This window comes from Aquarana catesbeiana, linkage group LG13, assembly GCF_042186555.1.
Source record: "Aquarana catesbeiana isolate 2022-GZ linkage group LG13, ASM4218655v1, whole genome shotgun sequence".
Taxonomy (NCBI): Eukaryota; Metazoa; Chordata; class Amphibia; order Anura; family Ranidae; genus Aquarana; species Aquarana catesbeiana.
In genome coordinates, this window is record NC_133336.1 from 193,788,217 (window position 1) to 193,816,046 (window position 27,830).

At 46.1% G+C, this 27,830-nt stretch overlaps 1 protein-coding gene across 1 annotated transcript; it reads left to right on the forward strand.

Annotated features, from left to right (window-relative positions):
• Positions 1-27,520, forward strand: LOC141116642 (Fc receptor-like protein 5). Its single transcript, XM_073609034.1, has 7 exons — positions 1-16; positions 228-506; positions 5,816-6,094; positions 14,237-14,518; positions 17,986-18,114; positions 23,830-23,864; positions 25,551-27,520. The coding sequence occupies exons 1-7, from the start codon at positions 1-3 to the stop codon at positions 25,647-25,649; spliced, it is 1,119 nt and encodes a 372-aa protein (XP_073465135.1). The 3' UTR covers positions 25,650-27,520.
• The last annotated feature ends 310 nt before the right edge of the window (positions 27,521-27,830 follow it).

The window sequence follows — 27,830 nt, forward strand, 5'->3', positions numbered from 1 at the left end:
ATGGCGTCATCTAGTGGTCAGTTTGGGGAACTACATCTGTGCCACTACACTACAGCTCCTTCCCACAATACTAGACATATTAAGACAATGCGCTCTCTGTGTTACTATGAACATGCATATAGTTAAAAATGTGGAGAATAGTTGCTCAATCTGATACAACTTTTCTTTTCAGTGACCTTCAAGTTAAATTGTTCATTGGTAAAATGTGTGATCTTTTTGTTTTACAGAACTATTCAGAGCTCCTGAAATAAAAGTGAAGCCAAACCAGATGCTGGAAGGAGATCACATGACCCTGACATGTGACACGAGTCTCAGCCCACACAGACAGACGGATCTTCAATTCGCTTTCTACAGAGATCAACTGACTGTTCAGAATTTCACTTTATCTAATCAATATGGAGTCGAAATGATTCAGCTGAAGGACTCCGGGAAATATTATTGTGAAGCAAAAACTTTAAACAGTAATGTGAAAAAGAGAAGCAAGGAGTTGAATATTGAAATAAATGGTAAGTACAATTCAAGATTTGAACTATATTTGGATAGTAGATGTGTATAGGTTATTTTTCACTGTACACTGTGTATGTACACACATTTTGTATTCATTTACACATCTTTTATATAGCTTTGCACTTTTCTTTGGCACAGCGGAGTAAGAGGGATTGAGGCTGGGTTCACACTATACTACACGACAATAGTATATTACACGACAATAGTACGACTTTCATCCTACTTTGCTCTGCGACATTGATCCTACATTGGTCCTACATCCATCCAACTTTTATGAACAGGATACTACTTTGATCCGACTTTTCAGATAGTACACTTGTCCTTTGACCAATCAAAACTAACACACACAATGGGAGGGGCTACAGCAGGGGGCAGGAAATAACACAATGTCGGATGCCAAAGTCAGATGGTTAGGACAAGGATCCGATTTTGATCCTACTTCAATGATAGTCAATGGGCTGAAGTAGGATCAAAGTCGGACCAAGGTGGTACAGGGAGCTTTTCTAAAGTCGGAACGACTTGTGTCCGACCAGTTAGGACGGCTCCAATAGGGAAATATTGAATTTCACACGTCATGCGACATTAGCTTCCAATGTCGGAGCGTTTGTCGGACCAGTGTGAACCCAGCCTAAGGCTGGGTTCACACTGGTGCGACACGACAGCCGTCCTACTTTGGATCTGACTTTGCCCTGCGCCATGAAGCCGGCATGTGTCCGACTTTCAATGAACGGGGATCCGACTTGGATCCCTGCCAATGTGTTTGGTATGAATCTTTAGGGGGAACTCCGTGCCAAATTTTAAATAAAAAAACAGCATGGGTTCCCCCTCCAAGAGCATACCAGGCCTTTGGGTCTGGTATGGACCTTGAGGGGAACCCCCTACGCCGAAAAAACGGCGTGGGGGTCCCCCCAAATCCATACCAGACCCTTATCCGAGCATGCAGCCCGGCCGGACAGGAATGGGGGTGGGGACGAGCGAGCGCCCCCCCCTCTCCTGAACCGTACCAGGCCGCATGCCCTCAACATGGGGGGTTGGTGCCTTGGGGGAGGGGGGCGCGCTGCGGCCCCCCACCCCAAAGCACCTTGTCCCCATGTTGATGAGGACAAGGGCCTCTTCCCGACAACCCTGGCCGTTGGTTGTCGGGGTCTGCGGGAGGAGGGCTTATCGGAATCCGGGAGCCCCCTTTAATAAGGGGGGCCCCAGATCCCGGCCCCCCACCCTATGTGAATGAGTATTGGGTACATGGTACCCCTACCCATTCACCTAGGGAAAAGTGTCAATAAAAAAAAAAAAACAGTACACAGGTTTCAAGATTAATTTATTGGGCAGCTCCGGGATCTTCTTCCGACTTCGGGGGGAGGGGGTGTCTTCTTCCGACTTCTCCCGGTGTTCCGCCTCTTCTCCCGGGCCCCGCCGCTATCTTCTTCCAGCTCTATTGCCAGCGAGGGGCCCGGTCTGCTGCCGCTGTCTTGTCGCCGCTGTCTCGCCGCTTCTTCTCTTCATCTCTTCTTCCGATGTTGACACGACGCTCTCTCGGGCTGGAATGCTCTCTGTGCGCTCTGCTATGGCTTATATAGGCAGTGACCCCGCCCCCTTATGCCGTCACAGTCCCTGGGCATGCTGGGACTGTGACGGCGTAAGGGGGCGGGGTCATCGGGTGATGACCACGCCCCCTAAAACGTCACAGTCCCAGCATGCCCAGGGACTGTGATGGCATAAGGGGGCGGAGTCACCGCCTATATAAGTCAGAGCGGAGCGCACAGAGAGCATTCCAGCCCGAGAGAGCGTCGTGTCAACATCAGGAGAAGAGGGCAGAAGATTGAAGACCGGGCTCCTCTGCTATAGCAAAAGAGCGGCAAAAGAGCAGAAAATAGCGGAGGAGCCCGGCAGAAGATCCGGAGAGCGCGGAGAAGAACCGGAGAGACCCCCGAAGAGAAGAAGGCAGCAGACCGGGCTCCTCCGCTATAGCAAAAGAGCAGAAGATAGCAGAGGAGCCCGGCAGAAGACCCGGAGAGCGCGGAGAAGAACCGGAGAGACCCCCGAAGTCGGAAGAAGACCCCCGAAGCCGGAAGAAGACCCCCGGAGCTGTCTAATAAATTACTTTAAAAATCTGTGTAGTGTTTTTTTTTAATTGACACTTTTTCCCTAGGTGAATGGGTAGGGGTACGATGTACCCCATACTCATTCACATAGGATGGGGGGCCGGGATCTGGGGGCCCCCTTATTAAAGGGGGCTCCCGGATTCCGATAAGCCCCCCGCCCGCAGACCCCGACAACCAACGGCCAGGGTTGTCGGGAAGAGGCCCTTGTCCTCATCAACATGGGGACAAGGTGCTTTGGGGGGGGCCCGCAGCGCGCCCCCCTCTCCCCCAAGGCACCAACCCCCCCATGTTGAGGGCATGCGGCCTGGTACAGTTCAGGAGGGGGGGGCGTTCACTCGTCCCCACCCTCATTCCTGTCCGGCCGGGCTGTGTGCTCGGATAAGGGTCTGGTATGGATTTGGGGGGACCCCCACGCCGTTTTTTTGGCGTAGGGGGTTCCCCTTAAGGTCCATACCAGACCCAAGGGCCTGGTATGCTCTTGGAGGGGGAACCCATGCCGGTTTTTTATTTAAAATTTGGCGCGGAGTTCCCCCTCAAGATCATCTGAGCACAAGTCGCATGCCCGAAGTCGAACCATGCGAGACCGCGATCCGACTTTGATCCGATTTCAGTGATAGTCATTGGGCTGAAGTAGGATCAAAGTCGGACCAAAGTAGTACAGGGAGCATTTTCAAAGTCGGACCGACTTGTGTCGGACCAGTTAAGACGGCTCCCATAGTGAAACATTGATTTTCACACGTCATGCGACATGAGCTCCCAATGTCGGAGCGTTTGTCGGACCAGTGTGAACCCAGCCTCAGGGGCGGTTTATTTGTATATCTCTTGCTACAAACCATTGTCTATTTAATTACCACCTGCAGCCATGGATGCCATTAATTTTCTGTCTAACAGACGGATAATCCCGGAGGATATCTTCTCCGCTAATCAGATAATCACTGATGGCGAGGAAGATGTCTCGGGATCTTTAAAGAAGTTGGAAAATCTTTTGGAGAAACAAGTTAAAACTTGATGGGATATTTTCACGTTTGAACATTAAGCAAAGGAGAATCTCATTTTTAGAAGCCTGAGATGGGAGGTGTCCCCTCAGGATGGTCGTACTGAATAAGTATATGGATGAATGGCTGGAAGTGATTTCTATTCATTGACCACTGATGATATATCACTATTTCCCTTTTTTTAGACTCACAAGCAGTCATCCATATTTTTTATTAATGGGATCAGATTGTGTTTCAGTCATGGTTTGTCCTGTGCAGCTGTATGATAGTTTCATGACTAATATATATAGTTTATATTTTAAACTAGACAAATTCATTATCTCCTGTTGAAATGTTCATTTTAATTTAATAATATTTTTTCATTTTTATTGGTTGCTTTTCCACAGTATCACTGTAACTAGTGGTGGATTATAAATTAGGATATGTCATATGTCATATATGGTAATGCTGGACGCAGCATTCTAACTACACACCGTAAAAATGTTTGTGATTCAATTTTTTTATTCAGTTTTTGCACCTGCGCTTCACATTCAGGGGGAAACGATGTGTGAGCATGTGCAGAGCAGGAGGTCACATGACTGATGATGATCACATGACTGATCATAGATAGTATATAAGGATTGATGAACCGTCCGTGTGGCCAATCCCATTTGAAGAAGTCTTTTCGACGAAACATGTCTGGGGCGTGGTTACACAGCATTCCATCACACTTGACATTAGACGCCCCTGTCTGAGGAGGACTACACCGATCGGATGGCTGGGCCTTAGAAGGTTGGGTGAGAGATACACCAGTTTACACTTCAGGTCCGCTGTGACCGCAGTGCACCATTGGATCACTGATCCTGTTGCTTGCTGTGCTTGCTGTGGATTTTTTTAAAGGCTTTTATGTTTCAGTTTAAAAGTGAGTGTAACCATTGAAGTGTGTTTGGAGTGATTTTAATAAATCTGTCAAAATGGTATCACGCTATGTGGAGCACTTTATTCATTTTTTCACATATGGAACTGGCTTGATTGGATTCACGGTTCATCACATGCAACCCAGGTGTGGTTTAATTGCTGTTTTGCCGAACACGAGAGTGGGAGGCTATACAATCTGGTGAGTGCGCTATCACGGTGGTGTGGTGGAAGAGTAGAAGATTTATCACACAAGAAGATTGAAAAACAACTGTTGAGCTTGATCATTCATTTCTTGTAATTTATTATCTATAGTGACACTTTTCACTGTGTGCTAAAAAAAAAATTTTCATGATAAAAATTTTTTTTTTCATGATACTATTATTTTTATGTATAAGTAGAAGGTCATAGGCATCATGCTGCTCTGACCCATTATTTTACACAATTTATATTAGCGCCGCTATCTCTATCTGTACACGTGTGAGAGGTATAGTTTTGGGATTCGGATCAATTTACGTATTTTATTTAAATGGCAGCTTTTTTCACTGTACACTGTGTATGTACACATATTTTGTATTCATTTACACATCTTTTATATAGCTTTGCACTTTTCTTTGGCGCAGTGGAGTAAGAGGGATTCAGGGGCGGTTTATTTGTATATCTCTTGCTACAAACCATAGTAAGAAGGACCTACCTGGTCCTAGCCACTCCAGCCGAGCTCCGCTCACCATCCGCGGGCAAGCAGATCAAGGAAGAACCCATACCTTTAGCGGTTTACCAGAGTCTTACATCTCAGGCCAATAGGATGGAAGTAGTCCCATCAGTCCCGTAAGTCCTGCACCTCTTTTTCCTTGCTTCCCCCTAAAGGAAAGCTGCCAGAAAATAGAAAACCTCAGATTACATTCCTGTATGCCTTGGTCATTGCATTGCTTCCCATGACCAACTTTAGTCGGTAGACTCTCACCAGACTTTTTATCCAGAGCACTTCTTCACTATCTATGGTACAACCCTATCACTATTTTGGGGATCTCCAGTGTCTACCTAGGCACTTACACTGTGTGTTCACTACAAGGGTCCCAACCCTAACCATGGCGTCATCTAGTGGTCAGTTTGGGGAACTACACCTGTGCCACTACACTACAGCTCCTTCCCACAATGCTAGACATATTAAGACAATGCGCTCTCTGTGTTACTATGACAACATGCATATAGTTAAAAATGTGGAGAATAGTTGCTCAATCTGATACAACTCTTCTTTTCAGTGACCTTCAAGTTAAATTGTTCATTGGTAAAATGTGTGATCTTTTTGTTTTACAGAACTATTCAGAGCTCCTGAAATAAAAGTGAAGCCAAACCAGATGCTGGAAGGAGATCACATGACCCTGACATGTGACACGAGTCTCAGCCCACACAGACAGACGGATCTTCAATTCGCTTTCTATAGAGATCAACTGACTGTTCAGAATTTCACTTTATCTAATCAATATGGAGTTGAAATGGTTCAGCTGAAGGACTCCGGGAAATATTATTGTGAAGCAAAAACTTTAAACAGTAATGTAAAAAGGAGAAGCGATGAGTTGAATATTGAAATAAATGGTAAGTATAATTCAAGATTTGATCTATATTCGAATAGTAGATGTGTATAGATTATTTTTGGAAATTACTATCACTATCATTTAGTGTCACTTTCAAGGTAAATCTCTCCAATAGGACACAGTTGACAAAGAACGGGTGTTAGTGTTAAACTATTGCTTACACCACCCAGAACTGGAAAAAGGCTTTAGATATACTCTAAGTGCTGAAGGTTTTGCTTTCCTATGACATTGTTGATTTACCACCACCTTAAATGGCTTACTTCTTTACTTCTTTCTTCCTTTCGCTCAGGTCCCATCCTAGAGGCAGAACCCCCTCAGCCCCGGGGTCCCCTCTCTGGCTACACGATACAGCTTCCTCACTCCATCTTCCACCCAAATCCCCTGCTGGCAAGGCTTTACAATATTTAAGGGCTAATGCCAGCCCTACTGCCTGAGGATTGGCCAGATTACCATAAATATGCAGATTAGCGCCTTCTAGCCTCCACTCACTAGCTTCCAGAAACTTCCCAATTTTTTTAGAATGGGGGGGTGTAGCAGAGGCCTGACCTGTAGAGCCCTCCAGCCTGACCTACAGTAACCTGACCTAATTACACAGACTTACACAACTACCATGAGTCAAAAACACTAATTGACCTACACTAGTCTAGCACTAGAGGGTGCTAAGTGAGTAAAGACCTTGCTGTGGGCTTTGGGTGTACTTGTGCTAGAAGGGATCTAAGTACCAAACGTTTGCTATGTGGATTTGTGGCTTCTCTGATAAAGTTCTAGATTTACTGACCATTACCTGTTATCTCCACGATAGATTGCTGTAAGTGTAAGATTAGTGAGAAGTTTGCCCACCCATTATTGTTATTGATCGTTTTGGAGTATCCTGTGACCCTAAACCCATCTCCTGTTAAAGTTCTTCAGCAATAAATATTAAAAAGCCATCCCTTAGACTAATGCCCCAAACAAATGTTGGATGTGAGCTTGTTGGCGGAAAGTCCGACCGTGTGTATGCTCCATCGAACATTTGTTGTCTCAAATTTTCCGCCAACAAATGTTTGTTGTCGGACTTTCCGATCATGTGTACACAAGTCCGTCAGACAAAAATCCACGCATGCTCGGAATCAAGTACGAGCCAGAGATATAATTAGCGTTCGTAATGGAAATATCACATACGTCTTGTACGTCACTGCGTTCGTAATTGTTGGCCAACATTTGTGTGACCATGTGTATGCAAGACAAGTTGGAGCCAACATCCTTCGAACAAAAATCCACGGTTTTGTTGTCAGAATGTCCGATCGTGTGTATGGGGCATTAGCTTGTATAGTCGTGTGTGTGGGACTCTATGTGTGTGACTGTTAGCCTCTGTACGTTTGTGGGAGACCTGGTCATATTCCCAGTGGCCCCTTTGGGTGTAAGTGCTACATACAGCACATACACTTTAAGAATTGAAAACCTGTTCCATGTGTAGCACCCTTTGTGTAAAGTAGCTAAATTTAGTTGGGGCCCTGTTGTAGCCAGAGAAGCCAGGGTTAATTTGTTGAGTTAGGTTGGCAGGGTTTCCGAGAGCTGGGTCTCTGTCACCTCCCTCTGGCTTCTGGAAGCTCCTGGAGAGTTTTAGAACTTAGATGGCGAATGGGCAGAGATAAGGCCTGAATATTTATGGATTCTCCTCCAATCCCTGGGTAACATAGTTGCCAACTGTCCCGGATTTCCCGGGACATTCCCGGGACTTAGACGCCATTCCTGAATTTGTGGTGTCCCGGTAAATGTCCCGAGAAATTCGGTTCTTCACGATTTTCGCTGCCGCCACTAGAGGTCCGCGGCCGGCAGAGACATTGTCTCCGCTGGCCGCCATTTTAATGAAGTTCAGGAAGACGGCTGGAGGGGGCTAGACGGAGCTCCTGCATCACCGCCCACCCTCTGCCCTGCTCCGCCTCACCCCGCCTACCCCGCCCTGCTGCCAGTCTGATATGGAAAGGGGCGGGGGTTCTAGCCATGCGGACACTACTAGGACACCTCTGAGGTGGGGGGGCGCACCGCTGTGGGACTCCTGATGTGAGGGGGGGCTCCACTGGGGACACCTGATGCAAGGGGGGCTCCACTGGGGACACCTGATGTGAGGGGGGCTCCACTGGGGACATCTGATGTGAGGGGGGGCTCTGCCGGCGACACCTGATGTGAGGGGGGGCTCTGCCACGGACACCTGATGTGAGGGAGAGCTCCGCCGGGGATGCCTGATGTGAGGGGGGGCTCAGCCAGGGACTCCTGATGTGAGGGGGGGCTCTGCCGGGGACTCCTGATGTGAGGGGGAGCTCCGCTGGGGACACCTGATGTGAGGGGGAGCTCCGCCGGGGACTCCTGGTGTGAGGGGGGCTCCGCCGGGGACTCCTGGTGTGAGGGGGGGCTCCGCCAGGGACTCCTGGTGTGAGAGGGGGCTCCGCTGGGGACTCCTGGTGTGAGGGGGGCTCCACCGGGGACTCCTGGTGTGAGGGGGGCTCCGCCGGGGACTCCTGGTGTAGGGGGGGCTCTGCTGGGGACTCCTGGTGTGAGGGGGGCTCCACTAGGGACATCTGATGTAAGGGGGGGCTCCGCTGGGGGCACCTGATGCAAGGACGGGCGATGTGGCTGGTGACAAGCTCAGGGATCCCACTGATTCTGCATTATGGTGAGTTGAATGATTTCATTTTATATTACAATGTAATAATAGAAATAATGCACTTCAATCATCCTGACACCATAACAACCATGGTGCCGGGATGATTGAAGTGGTAACACCAGGTGTTTGGAGTATCTTTATCTGCTGATTGTTAAACTTTCTAGAATACACATATTTTTATTGTGTAGGATCTGGGGCTGCTGTCCCGTCATTTCCCTCTCCCCCTCTAATCCCTCTCCCCCTCTCCCCCTCTCTCCCTCTCCATCCCTCATTCATCTTAGACTCTAACCACACCCTCTTCAGCCACGCCCATTTAAGCCACGCCCACTATGTCACATAAACCATGCCCATTTTTCGCGCGCCACACTTGTGTATTTTCCCTAAGCCACGCCTACAAACGAATGCCACGCCCCCTAATTATTGTACGGCTCCGCCTACAGCCACAAAAGTGTCCCACATTTTTTTTTTTTTACAATGTTGGCAACTATGGGGTAAGGATGGTCCAGAAGGTGGAGAGATAGCCCATGAGTATTCTGGAGCCTGGCCATGTGGGAGCAGAGTCCAGGGTCCAGCGGCCTGGTTTGTGCTGGGGGGGCTCTGCCTCCAGGCAGAAGGAGATAGAAGGAAGGTACCAGAGAGCAATAAAGAGAGAAGGAGAGGAAGCCTCACCCCCTTCCAGCCTCAGCTAGGCTTAGCTGAGTCACCCTGAAAGCCATTGGGATCTGTCCAGCAAGAGGCCTGTTCAGCAGTCACCACATGAACTACAGGAACTTTCCAAGGGACTGAGTGAGTAGCTTCAATGCTATATCCCAGAGCCTATAGAGGTGAAGCAGTCAGGTTCAATACCCAGCTAGCTATCTACAAGGGACAGCATAGAGACATTTAAGCCATCACAGCTATCCTACATCTCTGACTGGGGATTGTAGAGAGGAGCCAGGTGCAGAGGCGGCTCTATAATTAGGCAAAAAAGGCGGCCGCCTAAGGCCTCGCTCTTCCAGGGGCCTCGCAGCCACCTAATTTGCCTGATGTGTGTGGGAGAATGAGATAAACGATCGCCATCTTTCGTATAATGCGCTGCCTGCTGCAGCGGAATTTTAGAGGAGGTGGAGGCGGAGCTGCCGGGCCGGCTGCTGCTGAACCCGCCAGGTCACTGAGCCAGGGGGCAGGGAGGCCTCGTAAAAATGCTGCTTGCTTCGCAGTCCGCACCGCCGGTACACTGTCTGCAGCAGAGCAGTGCGAGTATGCTGTGTGTCCAACCGACCGACTCATTCACTTCCCTGTCAGGCGAAGTGATCTGCGCCCGGCAGCAGCTTCCTAGTCCCGCCCGGCGTGATGTTATTCACAGGCCGGAATGAAAGGGCAGAGGAGAGTGCTGCTGCAAAGACCTGCAAGGAGCCAGTGAAGTCCCGTGCAAAAGTGCAGAGGCTTAAAACCTTTACTAAGGAACTGTTGTGAACTGCCTGAAGTGTTTAAAACTTTGGGGGGGGGGGGGGGGTAATTTACATTGGTATTTGTAATATGCAGCATGGAGGGTGTTATTGCATTACTATACATTAGTGACCAGTGGCAGTTAAAACCCCTTTGTGCTGCATTAGTGACACCAGTATCAGTGTTTATGAACCCTTTCATGCTGCACCAAATAGGGGTTAATTTAACACTGACACTGGTGCCACTAATGCAGCACAAAGGGGTTAATTAACGAATGCATCAGTGGCCAGTGGTGTATTTGATACTGCCCACCTCCATACACTTTGCACCCCTCTCATGTACATACTACCCACCTCCATACACTCTGCACCCCTCTCATGTACATACTACCCACCTATATACACTCGCACCCCTCTCATGTACATACTACCCACCTCCATACACTCCGCACACCTCTCATGTACATACTACCCACCTCCATACACTCCTCTCATGTACATACTACCCCCACCATACACTCCGCACGCCTCTCGTACATACTACCCCTACCATACACTCCGCACCCCTCTCATTTACATACTACCCCCACCATACACTCCACACCCCTCTCATGTACATACTACCCACCGCCATACACTCCACACCTCTCTCGTACATACCACCCACCGCCATACACTCTGCACTCCTCTCATGTACATACCACCCACCGTTATACACTCTGCAATCCTCTCATGTACATACTACCCACCATTATACACTCTGCACTCCTCTCATGTACATACTACCCACCGTTATACACTCTGCAATCCTCTCATGTACATACTACCCACCATTATACACTCTGCACTCCTCTCATGTACATACTACCCACCGTTATACACTCTGCACTCCTCTCATGTACATACTACCCCCCCACTATACACTCCATACCCCTCTCATGTACATACTACCCACCTATATACACTCTGCACTCCTCTCATGTACATACTACCCCCCACCATACACTCCACACCCCTCTCCTGTACATATTACCCACCACTCATCTCATGTATATACACTCTGCACCCCTCTCATGTACATAATCCCCACCTCCATACACTCCGCACCCCTCTCCTGTACATACTACTCCCCACCCCTCTCATGTACATATTACCCACAGCCACACACTCCGCACCCCTCTCATGTACATACTACCCACCGCCACACACTCCGCACCCCCCTTATGTACATACTACACCCCACCATACACTCTGCACACCTCTCATGTACATACTACCTGCCCACATACCCTCCACTTTCCTCTCCTACTCAAGTTTACCGCCATTGTACAGTAGGGGCCCCTACTAGGGAGAGGGTGACCCATGCCATACAGAAACATTTGTATGTGTGGCTAAATTATGCTACCTATTGGGCATGGGTTTTTAGTTTGATTAGAAATTTTAGTCTTTCTTTTTTTTTTTTTACAGTGTTTACAGTGTTTTTATTTATTTTTTACAATCTTTTTATTTATTTTTTAAGTTTTTTTGGTGAGAGTTTTTTGGATCCTTTGGTGAGATATCAGGGGTCTAAACATACCTCTGAAGTCTCACTTAAGACAGAGAAAGGAAATGAGGAAACACATTTCCCAGTTCCTTTCTCTGTAGCCTCAGCTGCACTGCAGATGAATGAACAGGAGACAGAGGCTCCTGTTAATTCATAAACTAAAGCAAAGTAAACACAAATCAGTTCCAATCACTCACTGTGTTCGTTTAGAAAAGGTAGGGGCCTTTTCCCGGCCTCCATCCTGAAGACACCCCCATCCATCCTGAAGACACCCCCCCCCCCCCCCCCCACAGCAATCAGTGTGAGGGCAGAGGAGGGAAGTCGGCAGCGCTGTGGGGGGGCACACCGTTATTTTTTTATCGCTTGAATTATTTTTCCCATTATCAGTTTGAGTGGGGCCTCATGTCTAAGTTTTGCCTAAGGCCTCACAAAGCCTAGAGCCGCCTCTGGCCAGGTGCTTTGGCATTACTCTGAGGAGGGGGAGTACCTGCAGTAAGAAGTTTCAGGTTGTCCTTTTCCAGTTGGACTATTCAGTTTGTTGTACTGGAACACAGCCTTGGCCCTGTTCTGGAAGCCAGAGACAGTTGTTGCATGTTTTCGAGTTCTATTATATTACAGTTCTGGGCATCCCATACCACCCTTTCCCCATCCAAGTTGATTCCCCTAATAAACTAAAAACAAAACAAAGCAATTGGACTGGTTTCTGTCTGCAGAATGTGTCCTGAAAATACCTGTTGCCTGGCTGTGCATGTAAAGGGGGACCATCAAATCTAGCGGCCCTTACAGGAGTAGCACTACACATGATTATTCAGAATGGATGTTTACATTCAAGAGACCTCAAAAATCAATAAAATAATGTGTGTGTGTTGTAACTTTAGCTGATCAGTATTCATGAATTAAAAAATTAGTCCCAAACCCAGGACTAGGGATGAATATGAGCAGTAGTGGCTGGCGGCGATGGTACTACCCCCCCCCCCTCGCTGTCTGCCAGTCAGTCCAGCACTTGCCCCATCTAGGTGGCAGGTGGCGGCTCAGGTGTCCTCTTCTCTAGCACAGCGGTTTTCGCCATGCGTCTCCTTCTCCTAAGTGCTAGACGTCCAATTGGATCACCTAACGTTTTGGCCAATCGGGAAACGGGTCTCACGACCTGCTTCCTGATTGGCGGGGAGGTGATTTAGTGTGAAAATACTGAATACTCATTTGCTATCATCACACAACTGGGTGGGATCGGGGCGCAGTGCTCTGCACCCCTAGCCCACCCTTTTTTTGAAGCCTATTAGAGCCTCTGGCTCTAATCACGTGCTTCGAACCCCTCCCCCCATTGGAATCCATAGTCTGGCATCCTGTATGTAGATCAGCTAGCCATGGATGGGGGGCAGGGGGGCATGGATGGGGGGGAGGGGCCACCACTGAGTATGGGTTCAGACCTGCAGATGATTGGCCAAGTACAAGTGACAGGTGGACTTGCACATGTGGGTTTGGATCCCTGTCCGAACACACCCAGGCTCATCTTTACTCTACATGGCGCCATAGGCTTGCAAACAGGGTAATTAAGGTGTGTCTGGGCACACACCTAATCACCCTGCGCGCTAGTGCCGTATCATCCAGTTTTCAGGGCATATGGCTCCGAGGGAAGGGGGGCCCACTGTGCCCTGTCACAGTAAACCTCCCAGTAATCCATTGTATCAGCAACGCTGGATCTGCTCCATCATTTCCTATGGTGTTTCTGCCTGCAAGCTGTGGTTGGGTGCACTGTGCCAATCTTGTAATGTCTCACTGGCAGGATTGGCAGTGCCAGGGTACAGTGTGCTATGCACACAGGACAAAGGAAGCTGCATCTACCCCGCTCATACTCCACCGCCTTGCACACGCTGCTGGTGTGAAAAAGCTTTTTATGAAAGATTAAAATCCAAAAACAGTCATATCTTATTATAGAAAACAGGGGAAAACAGCTAACGTGTTTCACATCACAACCGATGCTTAGTTAATGCATCTATGCATAAGATAAGACTGTTTTTGGATTTTAATCTTTCAATAAAGATGCATTCAGCGGTGTGTGGCCGTCCAGGATTTTTCCTTCCAAGCATTAAACCAAGAATGCATTTTATTTCTATTGCTCTCTTTCAGAGTCCTTCACTGACCCGGAAATCAAACTGTCCGCAAACCCAATAGAAGAAGGAGACAATATTACATTGACATGTCTCACCAGACCTTCTCTGTTCATATCAGCCACAGAAGTGCAGTTTGCTTTCCAAAGAAATGGACAGAACATTCAGGAATTTGGTTCTTCCAAAGAATATAGAATCCTATTTGCTAAACTTGAGGATTCTGTGTATTATATCTGTGAGGTCAGAAGGTCATCCAATGGTTTAACTAAGAAGAGTAAAGAGATAAATGTCCAAATATAAGATGAGAAGGACACAATACAACAGGAGGGAGAGATTAAGATCTAGACTACCCCTCTGCAAAATGTAACTTATTTACTATTGTGTTCTGATTTTGCTTACGATTATATTAATGTCTATGCAGAGCTCTTCTCTCACCCGGAAATTGTAACGAACCCAGATTTCCCCAGAGAAGGCAACAGAGTTATTCTAACATGTAACACGAGTATATTCACATTACGAAACGACATCAAACTGCAGTTTGTGTTCTACCAGAATGAAAAGAAGGTTCAGAAATTGAATTCATCACATCAATATATAATCCCATTGGCTCAATTGAAGGATTCTGGAAATTATTCCTGTGAAGCAAGAACTTTATACAATGGGATGAAGAAAAGAAGTGCAGTAGTAAGTGTGGTCATTCAAGGTGAGCATAGCCATTTATGAACATACAGTAGCTATGTCAGTAAAGCATAAGTAGAAATTTTAAAGCAAAGAAAGTAGTTTTTTTTATGTCAGGATAGATTCTGGGGGGTCTATATATCAATGTTTTTACACAAATTTCACCAAAAATTCACACATTCTCTACCCAAGATTAGACCTGGATTAAACCCTGTGGAGGTCCTCACGCATTTGAAACCTTGGGGCTCCATCTACAGGTTTATGGAGGTTTCTCGTGAGCTCTAGTGGTATGTCACTGAACTAAGTAGTGTGCATGTCAGCCACTACATGGAGAGGACCATCACTACTGTAAATTGCTTGTTTGTAGGTTGACCCAAAAGTTTTTACAAGCTGACCGCTGAAAGAAGATACAGTATTTACTATAGAGTCTTTAAAAGAGAAGTTTGGGATCTGAAAAAAAATATATATACTTACCTAGGTGGATGCAGCATCTGTCCCCCGCCACCTCTAAGACCAAGAGTGATTAAAGACCACTCTTCGCTCAGTTCTCAGTTTTTAGTGAGCAGAGAGATGGTGCCAATCAGTCACCAACTCTCTGCTCTGGCCCTCCAGTGCTTACTGGAGTGCCAGGCTCTCAGCGGCTCACTCAGAAGCTGAGACAGCTGCCAGTCAGGCATCTGGATGGGTCCCAACAATATTGTTCTGGATCCCTGCCGTGTCTGACCAGTCCGCACCCAAAGGTGGGGCTTCCTAGAGAGAAAAGGTTGTAGTCCCTGCCCTGTCCCTACTCCCTTTTTTTTATACCGCTAAGTACTGTCCCTGCTAGATGGGAAATCTGTCCCTACACTAACAACTCGCATAAAGTGCACCAAACCCGGATGTCAGAGACTTAAATAGACTCTGTCTGACCTAAGATAGTCACTGGAGTCACTTCAGGGACCAGCGTCCAATCGGACAGCTGTCTCCTTGTGATCGCAGGAAGTTATAGAGGAACCAAGTTCCCCACAACTTCCTTCTCCTTCTGCATTGTGGCTTCAGTTGAGTACCACCTGAAGCGGAGAGTACAGACTGCACGGGCCTAAAAACTGCCCCACAATTGGCAGCAGTGTTGTCAGCTTGCCTCCTAAAGTTGGACATTGGGCTGCCAGCTCTGCCAGTCAGATCTACCAGCTAGGCAGCTTAACGGGCAACTCAAGCAGCTTGCATTGTTGGCTTACAATACTGCTGCTAATTTGCTTAAGAAAACTGTAAGCAGTGAGGCATGATGTCATAGGGAAGGCTACTTTGTACCCAAGAGCCTGGCTTCACCCTTATGCGTAAAACCATTATGTATTTGGCATCACTAACACTTTAACAAACACACCTCTCATAAGGAACCATACTTTGTACCCAAGAACCTGGTTTAACCCTTTTTGTACCATGTGTGGTATATCTGGTGTCACTGGCCTAACATTTTTTTAATCTACTCTATTTCTATGTAGAAACCAACCAACAGAGGGGGGCATAATTTTCATAAAATGTTGAAATAGGAGGGCCTCATTTATTACATGTTCCTGAACTAAGAACTGTAACAACATCTCAAAATTGCCAAGCAGATTCAAACTTTCAGGGTTCATCTTTGTCATAAATGTAAAGTTATTCACTTGGGGGCCAAAGAATATGCATGCATCATACATACTAGGAGGAGAACAGCTGGGGGAGTCAATGGTGGAGAAGGATCTGAGTGTTCTGATAGATTGTAAGCTTAATAATAGCATGCAATGTCAAGGTGTGGTTTCCAAAGTGAGCAGAATTCTTTCTTGTATTAAGAGAGGTATGGACTCCAGAGAGAGATATCATTTGCCCCTGTACAAACCATTAGTAAGACCTCATCTGGAATATGCAGTTCAGTTTTGGGCACCAGTTCTCAAAAAGGATATCGGGGAACTGGAGAGAGTGCAGAGAACGGCAACCAAACTGATAAGAGGCATGGAAGAGCTCAGCTATGAGGAAAGATTAGAGGAACTGAATTTATTCTCTCTTGAGAAGAGGAGATTATGGGGCAATATGATCAACATGTATAAATACATAAGTGGTCCATATAGCGAACTTGGTGTTGAGTTATATACGTTAAGGTCATCACAGAGGACAAGGGGGCACTCTTTGCGTCTGGAGGAAACGATAAAGGCTTCTTCACAGCAAGAGCTGTGAAAAAGTGGAATAGACCCCTTAAGAGCTGGTTCAACTCAGTAGATTGCTTTAAAAAAAAGGCCTGGATTATTTCCTAAATGTACATAACTGGGTACTAACATTTTATAGGTAAAGTTGATCCAGGGAATATCAGACTTCCTCTTGGGGGATCAGGAAGGATTTTTTTCCCCTGCTGGAGAAAATCGGATCATGCTTTGCTCTTTTTTGCCTTCCTCTAGATCAGGGATCTTCAAACTACGGCCTTCCAGCTGTTGCAAAACATGCCCCATGAGGCATTGTAAAACTCTGACATTCACAGACATGACTAGGTATGATGGGAATTGTAGTTTCTGAACAACTGGAGGGTCGTAGTTTGAGGACCCCTGCTCTAGATCAACTATGGGTATAGGATCGTATATGTATCATTGTATTTTTTTTTCTCGTTAATATTGGTTGAACTGGATAGACTTGTGTCTTTTCTCAACTAGACTAACTATTTTAAAGAGCTTTCTGTGATTGGTGGATGTGGGGTAAAAACAGTAGTTCTTAATACTGACACTAAAAGGAATAAATTAATTAATTAAAGTATAATTCATTTTTAATTTACTTTGATAATTTGATCACATTTAATAATGACATTTAAGATTTTAGCATGAGACCAAAGTGGTTAAGAATGGGACAAAGAGACAAAATCTGGTTGTCAGGGTTGAACTTCTCTCGGTGATCCCTAGGCTTTTGGGAAGCCCTTAATGAGAAAAGTTTAAAGAAGACTAATGCCGCGTACACACGAGTGGATTTTCCGTCAGAAAAAACTTGGATGGTTTTTCCGACGGAATTCCGCTCAACCTTGACTTGCATACACACGGGCACACAAAAGTTCTCTGAACTTTCAACCGTCAAGAATGCGGTGACATACAACACTACGAAGAGCCGTGAAAATGAAGTTCAATGCTTCCGAGCATGCGACGAATTGTTTCCGAGCATGCGTAGGAATTTTGTGCGTCGGAATCTGTACAGACAATCGCATTTTCGGATAGGAACTTTTTCCGGCCGAAAAATTGAGAACCTGCTCTCAATCTTTTGCTGGCGGGAATTCCGCCAGCAAAAGCCCAATGGAGCATACACACGGTCGCATTTTCCGACCAAAAGCTCTCATCGGTCTTTTGCTGGCCGAATTTCTGATCATGTCTATGCGACATTACTTTATATAGAAAAACTTCCGCAAAATAGAACAGATGGGGGAAGTATATAATCAATACAAATGTACTCCTGCATGTAACAATCATGATGACGATAAAGTTGATGAGTACTGACTTTTCACAGGAACCAGTAGCACATATCTTCTCATAATTTGCCCGGTAACTCTACTTCTTCTCATCCTTGCTATCCTGGGATTCCTCTACATGTTTCGTCAATGTCGTTCTTCTGTAAACAACCAAGACCCAATGGCAGGTAATACAGTATAAATCATCTCATCTTAAAGTACAGTTATATGTGAACTTTACATTTCACCGTAGTGGAGGATATAATATACTGTAGATAGTTAAAACTCTTTAGGTTTTGTAATGATTAAAAAATGTATTAGATACCTTTTGCATTTGCTATTATCAGTGATTGTGGGAGGGGAGAAGCTACTTGAGTACCATTACAGTACCATTACTGAAGCAGAAAGTCAGTTTTGGCTGCTATATAATCAGATCAGCTGTCAATGGGTTTGCACAGCCTTTACATAGAAACATAGACTGGATTCAGCTGTCACTTTGCATTTCACTATAAACCAAACCATATGATCACCATGATTAGCTGGCATGGTGGTCACATGATCAGGAATCATGCTGATTGGTTCCCGGCTGTCAGTGAACTATTTGTTTAAAAAAAATAGATTAACCACTAGACATCCGTGCTATGGCCGAATGACAGCCACAGCGCTGACCTGCATTCCCGGGAGGGCGTCATACGACGGCCTCCCCTGTGCACGCTCCCTGCGCGCGCCCTGTAGGGCTGGGCGCGCTGTGATCACCGAGTCTATGAGACTCGGCTGATCACTGATCCATGTAAGGGGCCGGCCCCAGCCCCTTACCATGTGATCAGCTGTCAGCCAATGACAGCTGATCACATGATGTAAACAAAACATCGGTAATCGTTTTTTTTTTTTTACTCACGCTGACAGCGCGAGTAGAAAAAAAAGCCGATCACCGGCTCACATGTCAGGGACATCGGTCCCGAAGTGGAAGAGGCACATCTGCCTCATCAGTGCCCACTAAAAGTGCCACCTAATAGTGCCCACAGTGCTACCTAACAGTGCCCAGAGTGCCACCTAACAGTGCTCACAGTGCCACCTAACAGTGCTCACAGTGCCACCTAACAGTGCCCACAAGTGCCACCTATCAATGCAAACAAGTGCCACCTATCAATGCCCACAAGTACCACCTATCAACGCCCACCTGTAGAGCCAATCAGTGCCACCTGCCAGTGCTGCCCATCACTGCCACCCATCAGTGCCCATCACTGCCACCCATCAGTGCCCATCACTGCCGCCTATCAGTGCCCATCACTGCCGCCTCATCAGCGTACATTAATGAAGGAGAAAAATTACCCGTTTTAAATTTTTTATAACAAAATATAAAAAAAAAAAATTAAAAAAAAAAAAAAAATTCAGTTTTTAAATTTTTTTAACAAAGAGTAAAAACCGCAGAGGTGATCAAATACCACCAAAAGAAAGCTCTATTTGTGGTGAAAAAATGATAAAAATGTAATTTGGGTACAGTGTTGTATGACCGGGCAATTGTCATTCAAAGTGCGTCAGCGCTGAAAGCTGAAAATTGGTCTGAATAGGAGGGGGGTTTAAGTGCCCTGTAAGCAAGTGGTTAAAGTAGATTAAAGTTCTTTTCAGGGCTCAATGCTAAGAGTAGAATGATAGGCATTTTTTTTTTTGGATAGAGCAATGATGGGTTACATCCCCGTCAGATTTTTTATTTTTTTCCCCATCTGTGTCCTATTTCAGAGACTTTCCTTCACTTCCTGTCCCATAACCAAACAGGAGGTGAGAGACAATCCCTACAAATTAAGGGAATTCCTTGGGGACCCCCAGGTCACCAGAACTAGTGTCCCCACTGGAAGATTTCCCCTTATTTATTACTTTTCTGGGGACAACCCAAAATTTGGGATTTTCTTTTACTTTCACTTTCAATAATAATGGTAAATAGGACAAATAGCATAGTTGCCAACATTGAAAAAAAAATATGTGGGACACTTTTTTGGCTGTAGGCGGAGCCGATCAATAATTAGGAGGCGGGGCATTCATTTGTGGGCGTGGCCTAGCAAAAATTAATAGCTGCGGCGCGCGGAGCGCGCCGCGGCGAAAAATGGGCGTGTCTTACGTGGAAAGTGGGCGTGTCTTGCGTGGAAAGTGGGCGTGTCTTGCGTGGAAAGTGGGCGCGGCTTAAATTGGCGTGGCTCAAGAGGGTGTGGTTAAAGTCTGAGATGAATGAGGGATGGAGAGGGAGAGGGAAAGGGGGAGAGAGGAATGACGGGACAGCAGCCCCAGGTCCTACACAACAATAGAAATATGTGTATTCTAGAAAGTTTAACAATCAGCAGATAAAGATACTCCAAACACCTGGTGTTAACGCTTCAATCATCCCGGCACCATGATTGTTATGGTGTCAGGATGATTGAAGCGCATTATTTCTATTATTACATTGTAATATAAAATTAAATCATTCAACTCACCATAATGCCGAATCAGTGGGATCCCTGAGCGTGTCACTAGCCACGTCGCCTGCCACCAACAGTCTGTCCTTGCATCAGGTGCCCCCGCCAGAGTCTGTCCTTGCATCAGGTGCCCCCGCCAGAGTCTGTCCTTGCATCAGGTGCCCCCGCCAGTGCAGCCCCCCCTCAGTTAGTGCAGCCCCCCCTCAGTTAGTGCAGCCCCCCCTCAGTTAGTGCAGCCCCCCCTCAGTGCAGCCCCCCCTCAGTTAGTGCAGCCCCCCTCAGTTAATGCAGCCCCCCTTCAGTTAGTGCAGCCCCCCCCCCTCAGTTAATGCAGCCCCCCCTCAGTTAATGCAGCCCCCCTTCAGTTAGTGCAGCCCCCCCCTCAGTTAGTGCAGCCCCCCCCTCAGTGCAGCCCCCCTTCAGTTAGTGCAGCCCCCCCTCAGTTAGTGCAGCCCCCCCTCAGTTAGTGCAGCCCCCCCCTCAGTGCAGCCCCCCTTCAGTTAGTGCAGCCCCCCCCTCAGTTAGTGCAGCCCCCCCCTCAGTGCAGCCCCCCTTCAGTTAGTGCAGCCCCCCCTCAGTTAGTGCAGCCCCCCCCTCAGTTAGTGCAGCCCCCCTTCAGTTAGTGCAGCCCCCCCTCAGTTAGTGCAGCCCCCCCCTCAGTGCAGCCCCCTCAGTTAGTGCAGCCTCCCCCCAGTTAGTGCAGCCTCCCCACCTCAGTTAGTGCAGCTCCCCCCCCTCAGTTAGTGCAGCCCCCCCCCCTCAGTGCAGCCTCCCCCCCCTCAGTTAGTGCAGCCTCCCCCCCCCTCAGTGCAGCCCCCCCTCAGTTAGTGCAGCCTCCCCCCCTCAATGCAGCCCGGCCCCCGCTCAGTGGAGGAGCGGCCGGTGTTCTGCCGAGAAAGTTCCCCTCGGCAATGGCGGACCCCCTGTACTGCGCAGGCGCAGCGCTTGCGCAGTACGGGGCTGGGGAACTTTCAGGAAGACACGGCGCCGCTCGCTTCAGTGGAGAGAGGAGGGGCCGTGCAGCCAAAGAAGCCGCTTCATTGGCTGCACGGATCGAGCCCCCTTCCCCTCTCCACTCAACACTAGAGGCAGCTAGAGCGGCGGCGCCGGCCGCCATTTTTCTGGAGCCCGCTGCTCCAAAAAAAAAACAAAAAAAAAAAAAAACAACATTCCCGATTTTCCTTATGGAAAATCCCGATTCGGGACACTCTCCAATTCGGGACAAGGTCCCAAAATCGGGATTGTCCCGGGAAAATCGGGACTGTTGGCAACTATGAAATAGGGAGGGTGAGTCTCCTTAATGGGGGCACAGACAGCAATAAAACCTGACAAGGGTTCTAATTCCTCTCCACTCTATCCAAAACTCAGCTTTGGTCAGGAACCAGTTAAAACATATGTGTTAACATGTTGCACAGTTTTCCCAGTTGAGCAGAACTGAAAAAGGTATATGTAACAATTATTATGTGTTGGTGTAAATTTGCTATACTGAAAACAATGCTATAATGAAAAGGGCGAGGGGGGGGGGGCTTATCGGCATCTGAAAGCCCCCTTTGAAAATGGAGCCCCCAGATCCCGCCCCCCCTCGTGTTAATGGGTATAAGGTACATCGTACCCCTACCCATTCACCCAAAAAGTATTAACCACAAGAAACCGTTTTTGACAAGTCCTTTATTAAAAAATTAAAAAATAGTATCCTGTGGTGTAAATCCATCATCAATCACAATGCCCGACGGACCCGAAAAATCGAAAAAAAAAATGTTTCCACGTCCTGGGAGGCCTCTCGCCGTATGCCCGCTCTGCGCTTTGATATTTCTTATATAGGCAAGGGGCGGGGCCACCCGGCTACATCACACGGTGGAACCGCTCCTTTCTGACACCTCCCAGGAGGCAAGGGCATTTTTATTTTTTTATAATTTTCGGGTCCGGCAGGCATCGTGATTGATCGAGGGACACAATTTTTTTATTTTTTAATAAAGGACTTGTCAAGAACAGTTTCTTGTAGTTTTTAATTTTTGCCAATTTTTGGTGAATGGGTAGGGGTACGATATACCCGATACCCATTGACATGGGGGGGGGGGCGGGATCATGGGACAACGGGCTTCCGGATTCAGATAACCTCCCCGCCCGCAGACCCCGACAACCACAGCCCAGGGTTGTCGGAAAGGGGCCCTTGTGTCCCCATCAACATGGGGACAAAGTGCTTTGGAGTGGGGGTGGGCTGAGCCCCCCCTGCCCCAAAGCACCCACCTCCCCATGTTGAGGGCTGGTGACCTGGTATGGTTCAGAAAGGGGGGCACTCGCTCATCCCCTCCCCTTTCCTGACCTGCCAGGCTGCATGCTCGGATAAGGGTTTGGTATGGATTTTGGGGGGACCCCATGCCGTTTTATCTTTTACATTTTGGAGTGGGGTTCCCTTTAAAATCCATACCAGACCCTAAGGGCCTATATGCCTTTTTTCTTCTTTATCTTTTCAATAGCCGGAAGTCGGCAAGTTATTTTAAATGGGATTTGACTTTTTTTTTTTCTTTAGAAATGTAATTTTTGCTGCAGCATGTTCTATGCATGGTACAGATGCACCACTTTACAGGCACATTAAGGGGACCCCCCATGCACTATATTTAAATACATTTTTCATTTTTATTGTTGCACTTTAAGTATAATTAAAATCACTGCTTCTGAAAAAATGATCATTTACAAAAAAAAAGTACCTGGACCCCTATACCCCTTTTATGGTCAATTACTTGCATATAAGCCCTTTAAAATGGGCATTTTCCCTGCTCAGCTCCCATAGACTTCAATGGGGTTAAGCGTTCGGGTTAGAACATTTCCCCTGTTCGGGAGTTCTTCTGCAAACCGAATAGGGGAGTGATTCGGCCCATCCCTACTGCCTACAGACATGTTAATTTATTTGTAAGGGATTGCTAGTAGGGATGAGTTCAGACATGTTTCGATCCCACATCAGCGATCTTGCCAGGAAGCTGTCAATGTACTTGACCAATCTTAAGCGGCCGAGGCATTCCCCACACCACAACTGCATGTATAAATGTCCCCTGCATATCTGCAGCTGTAGGGTGGGTGTCTCCTTGGTAGGGATTAACAAATGCATGGACATCCTGCAGTCCACCTTGAACCTATTACCACCCTCTAGTCTTTACTCCCATTGTTATTAAAGGAAGCTCCCAGTAGAAATACACATTATAATATTGCTGCCCTTTTCCTGAAAATGCTGATTTCCTGTCTTTAATGATGATCCTCTGGTCTACATTGCTGCCCTGGAACATGTATGCAGATCAGAAGATCTGGTGTCACTTGTGGCCTATTTGCTCCAAGTCAAATTGGAAAAACTTGATTCCACTACTGGGCTTTGTTGTTGCAAAAATTAAAAACAGCTGTTTACTGTACACTGTGCATCAAGTATTGAATTCTTATAACTTGTTATTGCTGATCTTATAGGTGATCCACTGAGGACAGATGCAATAGAAGTAAATGTGAGTATTACAAAGTGCCTTAAACAAGTTTGGTAAGTGTTGTCTTTTAGTGGTTGTGGGTGATGAGTGCCCCTTTAAATGTCAGTAGTGTGTGACCCTTAAATGTTGGTGGTAAGTGGTGAGTGTTCCGTTAATGCTGGTGGTCAATTCTGTTTTCCTCCAAAACATTGGTGGTCAGTGTACCCTTTTTATAGTCTATATACTCTGTACCCTCTTGATGCTCAGTGGTGGTCAGTGGGCCCCCCTTCTTGTTGCTCAATGTGCCCCCTTTATAGTCTATATACCCTGTACCCTCTGGATGTTCAGTGGTGGTCAGTGGGCCTCCCTCCTTGCTGCTCAATGTGCCCCTTTCTTCGGTGATCAAAAGGAGCAGTTCTATTATGTAATAAAATGCAGTATATATATATATATATATATATATGACAATATATATATATATATGACAATATATAATAATGACAACGTATGAAGGACATGAAGAGGGGCAGTAATGTTGGCAACACGTTTCGCCTGCTTAGACGTCATCTGGGATATCATACCCCAGATGACGTCTAAGCAGACGAAATGACCTCAGCCAACATTACTGCGCCTCTTCATGTACTTCTGCGAGATCTGTATGCACTTCCTAAATGTGAGTGTTCCATTGTTTCTTTTTTTAATAAATGCAATTTTTAAACAATATCACACTATGTGGAACCTTTTTTTTTTTTTTTTTGGTTTCAACGTGTGAGCAAAGAATACCCTCTGGCTTCCCTCCTTCCATTTTGAGCCTGTATGCTGTGGATTTGATGTTAACCAACAAAGATCCGTCCAGGAATTCTGATGGTTTTCCATATACAGTGTTTATTGCCATAAGCCTGTTTGACTTAAGAGGTATAAGCCCCTTTAAGTCCATTACTTCCAGTAAGCCTTTATGCAATTGGTGGTGGTGTCTTCTACAAGCTTCTCCTCACTGAGTCTCTTCACATTGGATGTCACTTACCTTATCAATGCTTTTTAGACGTTTATTTTTCTGATATTATTCACTGATACGAGGACTTTTTGAACTTTATTATTCATCATTTTTTCACTTGGTGGATATAATTTACATTTATATTCACACCATTTTTTTCACTTGGTGGACTATTTTTATATTTCAGTGTATGTTTTACTAGTCACAGCATACATTGTCACTTATTATATATTGTCATCTTTTATATATATATATGCGCTGCATTTTATTACATGATTTAACTTTTTGCTGTTGTCTCCAGCCGTGCTGGCTGCTGTGTATATATATATATATATATATATACCTTTTCTTCTTTCACAGCGCGATAATCCCCCCTCCTTTTTGTCTTGAAGCTAGAGCACTTTTACCTACAGAATGACCGGAGAAGAGGAATTCAGAAGATCATCAGAATCTGCAGCAGATGAGGAAGGGACAAGCTCTCAAATGTAAACAGTAGTACTGTTTACATTTGTGATTGCTGTGATTGACCATCATAGCAATCAAAAGGCACAGAGTTAATCAGAATGTCTCTGTGCCCAATGAGTGCACTGGTTACCCATGCCTTATTTCTGCAATGCTATTTAAAAAACAGCCACTTTCCTGCCATTTGATACAGTCCAGCAGAAGGGAGTTGGTTGTGTTGTTTTATTATGTATTTGTTTTATCTATTTATGTGTATTTTTTTTCTTTTTTAGAATCCTATCTACTCTGCTCTGAGGCCCAAATCTATGCGTCGTTTGGCGGCCGCCCAAGAAATGTCCGATGAGCCAGAAAGCATCTATCAGAACACCTAATCCTCACCCGTCTTCTACTGGGCCTACCAACTACTAATGTTAATGGACTGACTTATAACAAGTTGGTTTCATGTCTTTTGTTTGACTTGGTGGTGTGTTATTGGATTTTTATAGGATTTATTGAAAAAAGTGGCAGTTGATGAAAGGGAAAACTGGCAGTTGGTTGTCAGAGTACAGACAAGCATCTGAGTTGTGAAGTTTAACAGCAGATTTTTGCAAGTATTCCTTTCTAAAAGACCACCCATGAGTTGACTAAAAAAGAGCTGAGTTTCACAAAGGCAGCCAATTAGGAGTTAGCTTTCATTCTTAAAGAGGAGTTCCACCCAGGGGGTCCATTAAAAAAAAAAAAAAAAAATTAAAAGTCAGCAGCTACAAATACTGCAGCTGCTGACTTTTAATTGGACACTTACCTGTCCCTGGGTCCAGCGATGCGGGGGATCGAAGCCCCGCTCGTCCCCCCCTTCCACTCGTCGGCGCCGGCATTTCAACTGTGGGCGCCGGGCTGTGGCTTCACAGCCTGGCACCCACTGCGCATGCGCGAGCAGCGCCACGCGCCGTGATTGGCCGCTCAATCACCTGGGACCTGTAATGGGTCCCAGATGATTGACAGGAGGGAGGGAGCAGAGCCGAGCCCTTCCTGTGCCGAGGGGGAAGTGATGTCACCAGCCCAGGCAAAGGAATTTCCAGCTGGAAATTCGTTTCTCCACTACAATAGCTGTCATCACCCCCTATGGCTAAACAATGTACCTAAAAGTCAGTTCTGTAGGCTAAAAAAGAACTGTACCCTGAAGAATGACTATAATACTGAAGGTAAAATTTTGAAAGAAAAATTTCTCGAAAAGGGTTTTCCTGTTGATCTTGTAGATACAGCTTATCAACAATATAAGAGTACACCGTCCATTGAGAATCCTCGTCCATGTCCCAATACCCAGAAGAGTAATTTACGCTTCATTACTCAATTCCATACTCAACATAAGCAAATGGAAAATATTGTTAAAAAACACTGGCCTCTATTACTACAAGATGAACACCTTCTTCCCACTCTGCCTAACAGACCTCAATTTGACTATAGAAAGGCACCAAGCATTAAGAGTAAGGTAGCGACCAGTAAACTCAAGGCCACACCTTTGCCTCCGGGCTATCATATGCCCACGTTCCTAGCTATCTCTGGGATGTACCAGTGCCGTAAGCCTCTCTGTAAGACCTGTAGTTTTGTGGTACATGGCCAGAAAGACTTTCATGTTAAAGGTAAAACATACCCAATTAAGGGTTTTCATACATGTTCATCTGACCATGTTATATATTGCCTCACATGTCCCTGCGGTTTATTCTATGTAGGACGCACTATTCGGCAACTACGTAAACGTTTTGGCGAACATCGCCGGTTCATCGAAGGTGGACTAGACAACCATAGTGTCCCTAGACACTACCTCCACGTCCATGATAAGTCCACTAGTGGCCTCAGAGTATGGGTTATTGAGGCAATGCCAAAAGACCTTCCCCCAGCTGAACGCTACCGACGATTATGCCACAGAGAAATGTACTGGATTTTCTTATTAAATGTTTTAGCCCCTGGAGGGTTAAATGAGGATCTTGAAGTTAGTGCCATACTCTGATATTATATTCTTTTTTATAGATATCAATTTAGGCTCCCTTTCTTATAATTATAATCTTTTATCACAATAGTTTTTTATTCATGGTAGTTTAATATTATAATATTTTGATATTATTGGTGACATACATGTCCCCTTTTGTTCCAATTTTAATACTTATATTGTCATACAAATATGCTTGCTCGCTCCAATTATTCATATTATGCTATCGTGCATGCATGGTTTTTGGCCCGTTATTATCAGACATCCTGATTATTAGACAATCTGTTTCTTTAACTTTCTATCGTCCCAATTTTTGATTTTCCTTTCTTTTTATACTCTTCTTTTTATTGCCTCCTTTTAAGAATGCTGTTACATGTGTATTTATGTATTTAAATGTATTTAAACGTATTTAAATGGATTCATTGTCATCATACTCTGATTGCTGTCCCCGCCCCCGGCCAACCCACTGCTAGTGTATGTATATATATCATTCCCAGTCATCACTATAGCCATAGGTTGAAAAAGGAACGATTGACGGTTCCGAAACGCGTCCCTCATTGATGACATCACATCCCCCTTCTGGCTG

Excerpts from the sequence above, each read along its gene's own strand:
- LOC141116642 (XM_073609034.1), top strand. Across the intron at positions 6,095-14,236 it reads GTTGAATATTGAAATAAATG|AGCTCTTCTCTCACCCGGAA; the intron begins GTAAGTATAATT and ends ATGTCTATGCAG. Across the intron at positions 14,519-17,985 it reads AGTAAGTGTGGTCATTCAAG|GAACCAGTAGCACATATCTT; the intron begins GTGAGCATAGCC and ends GACTTTTCACAG.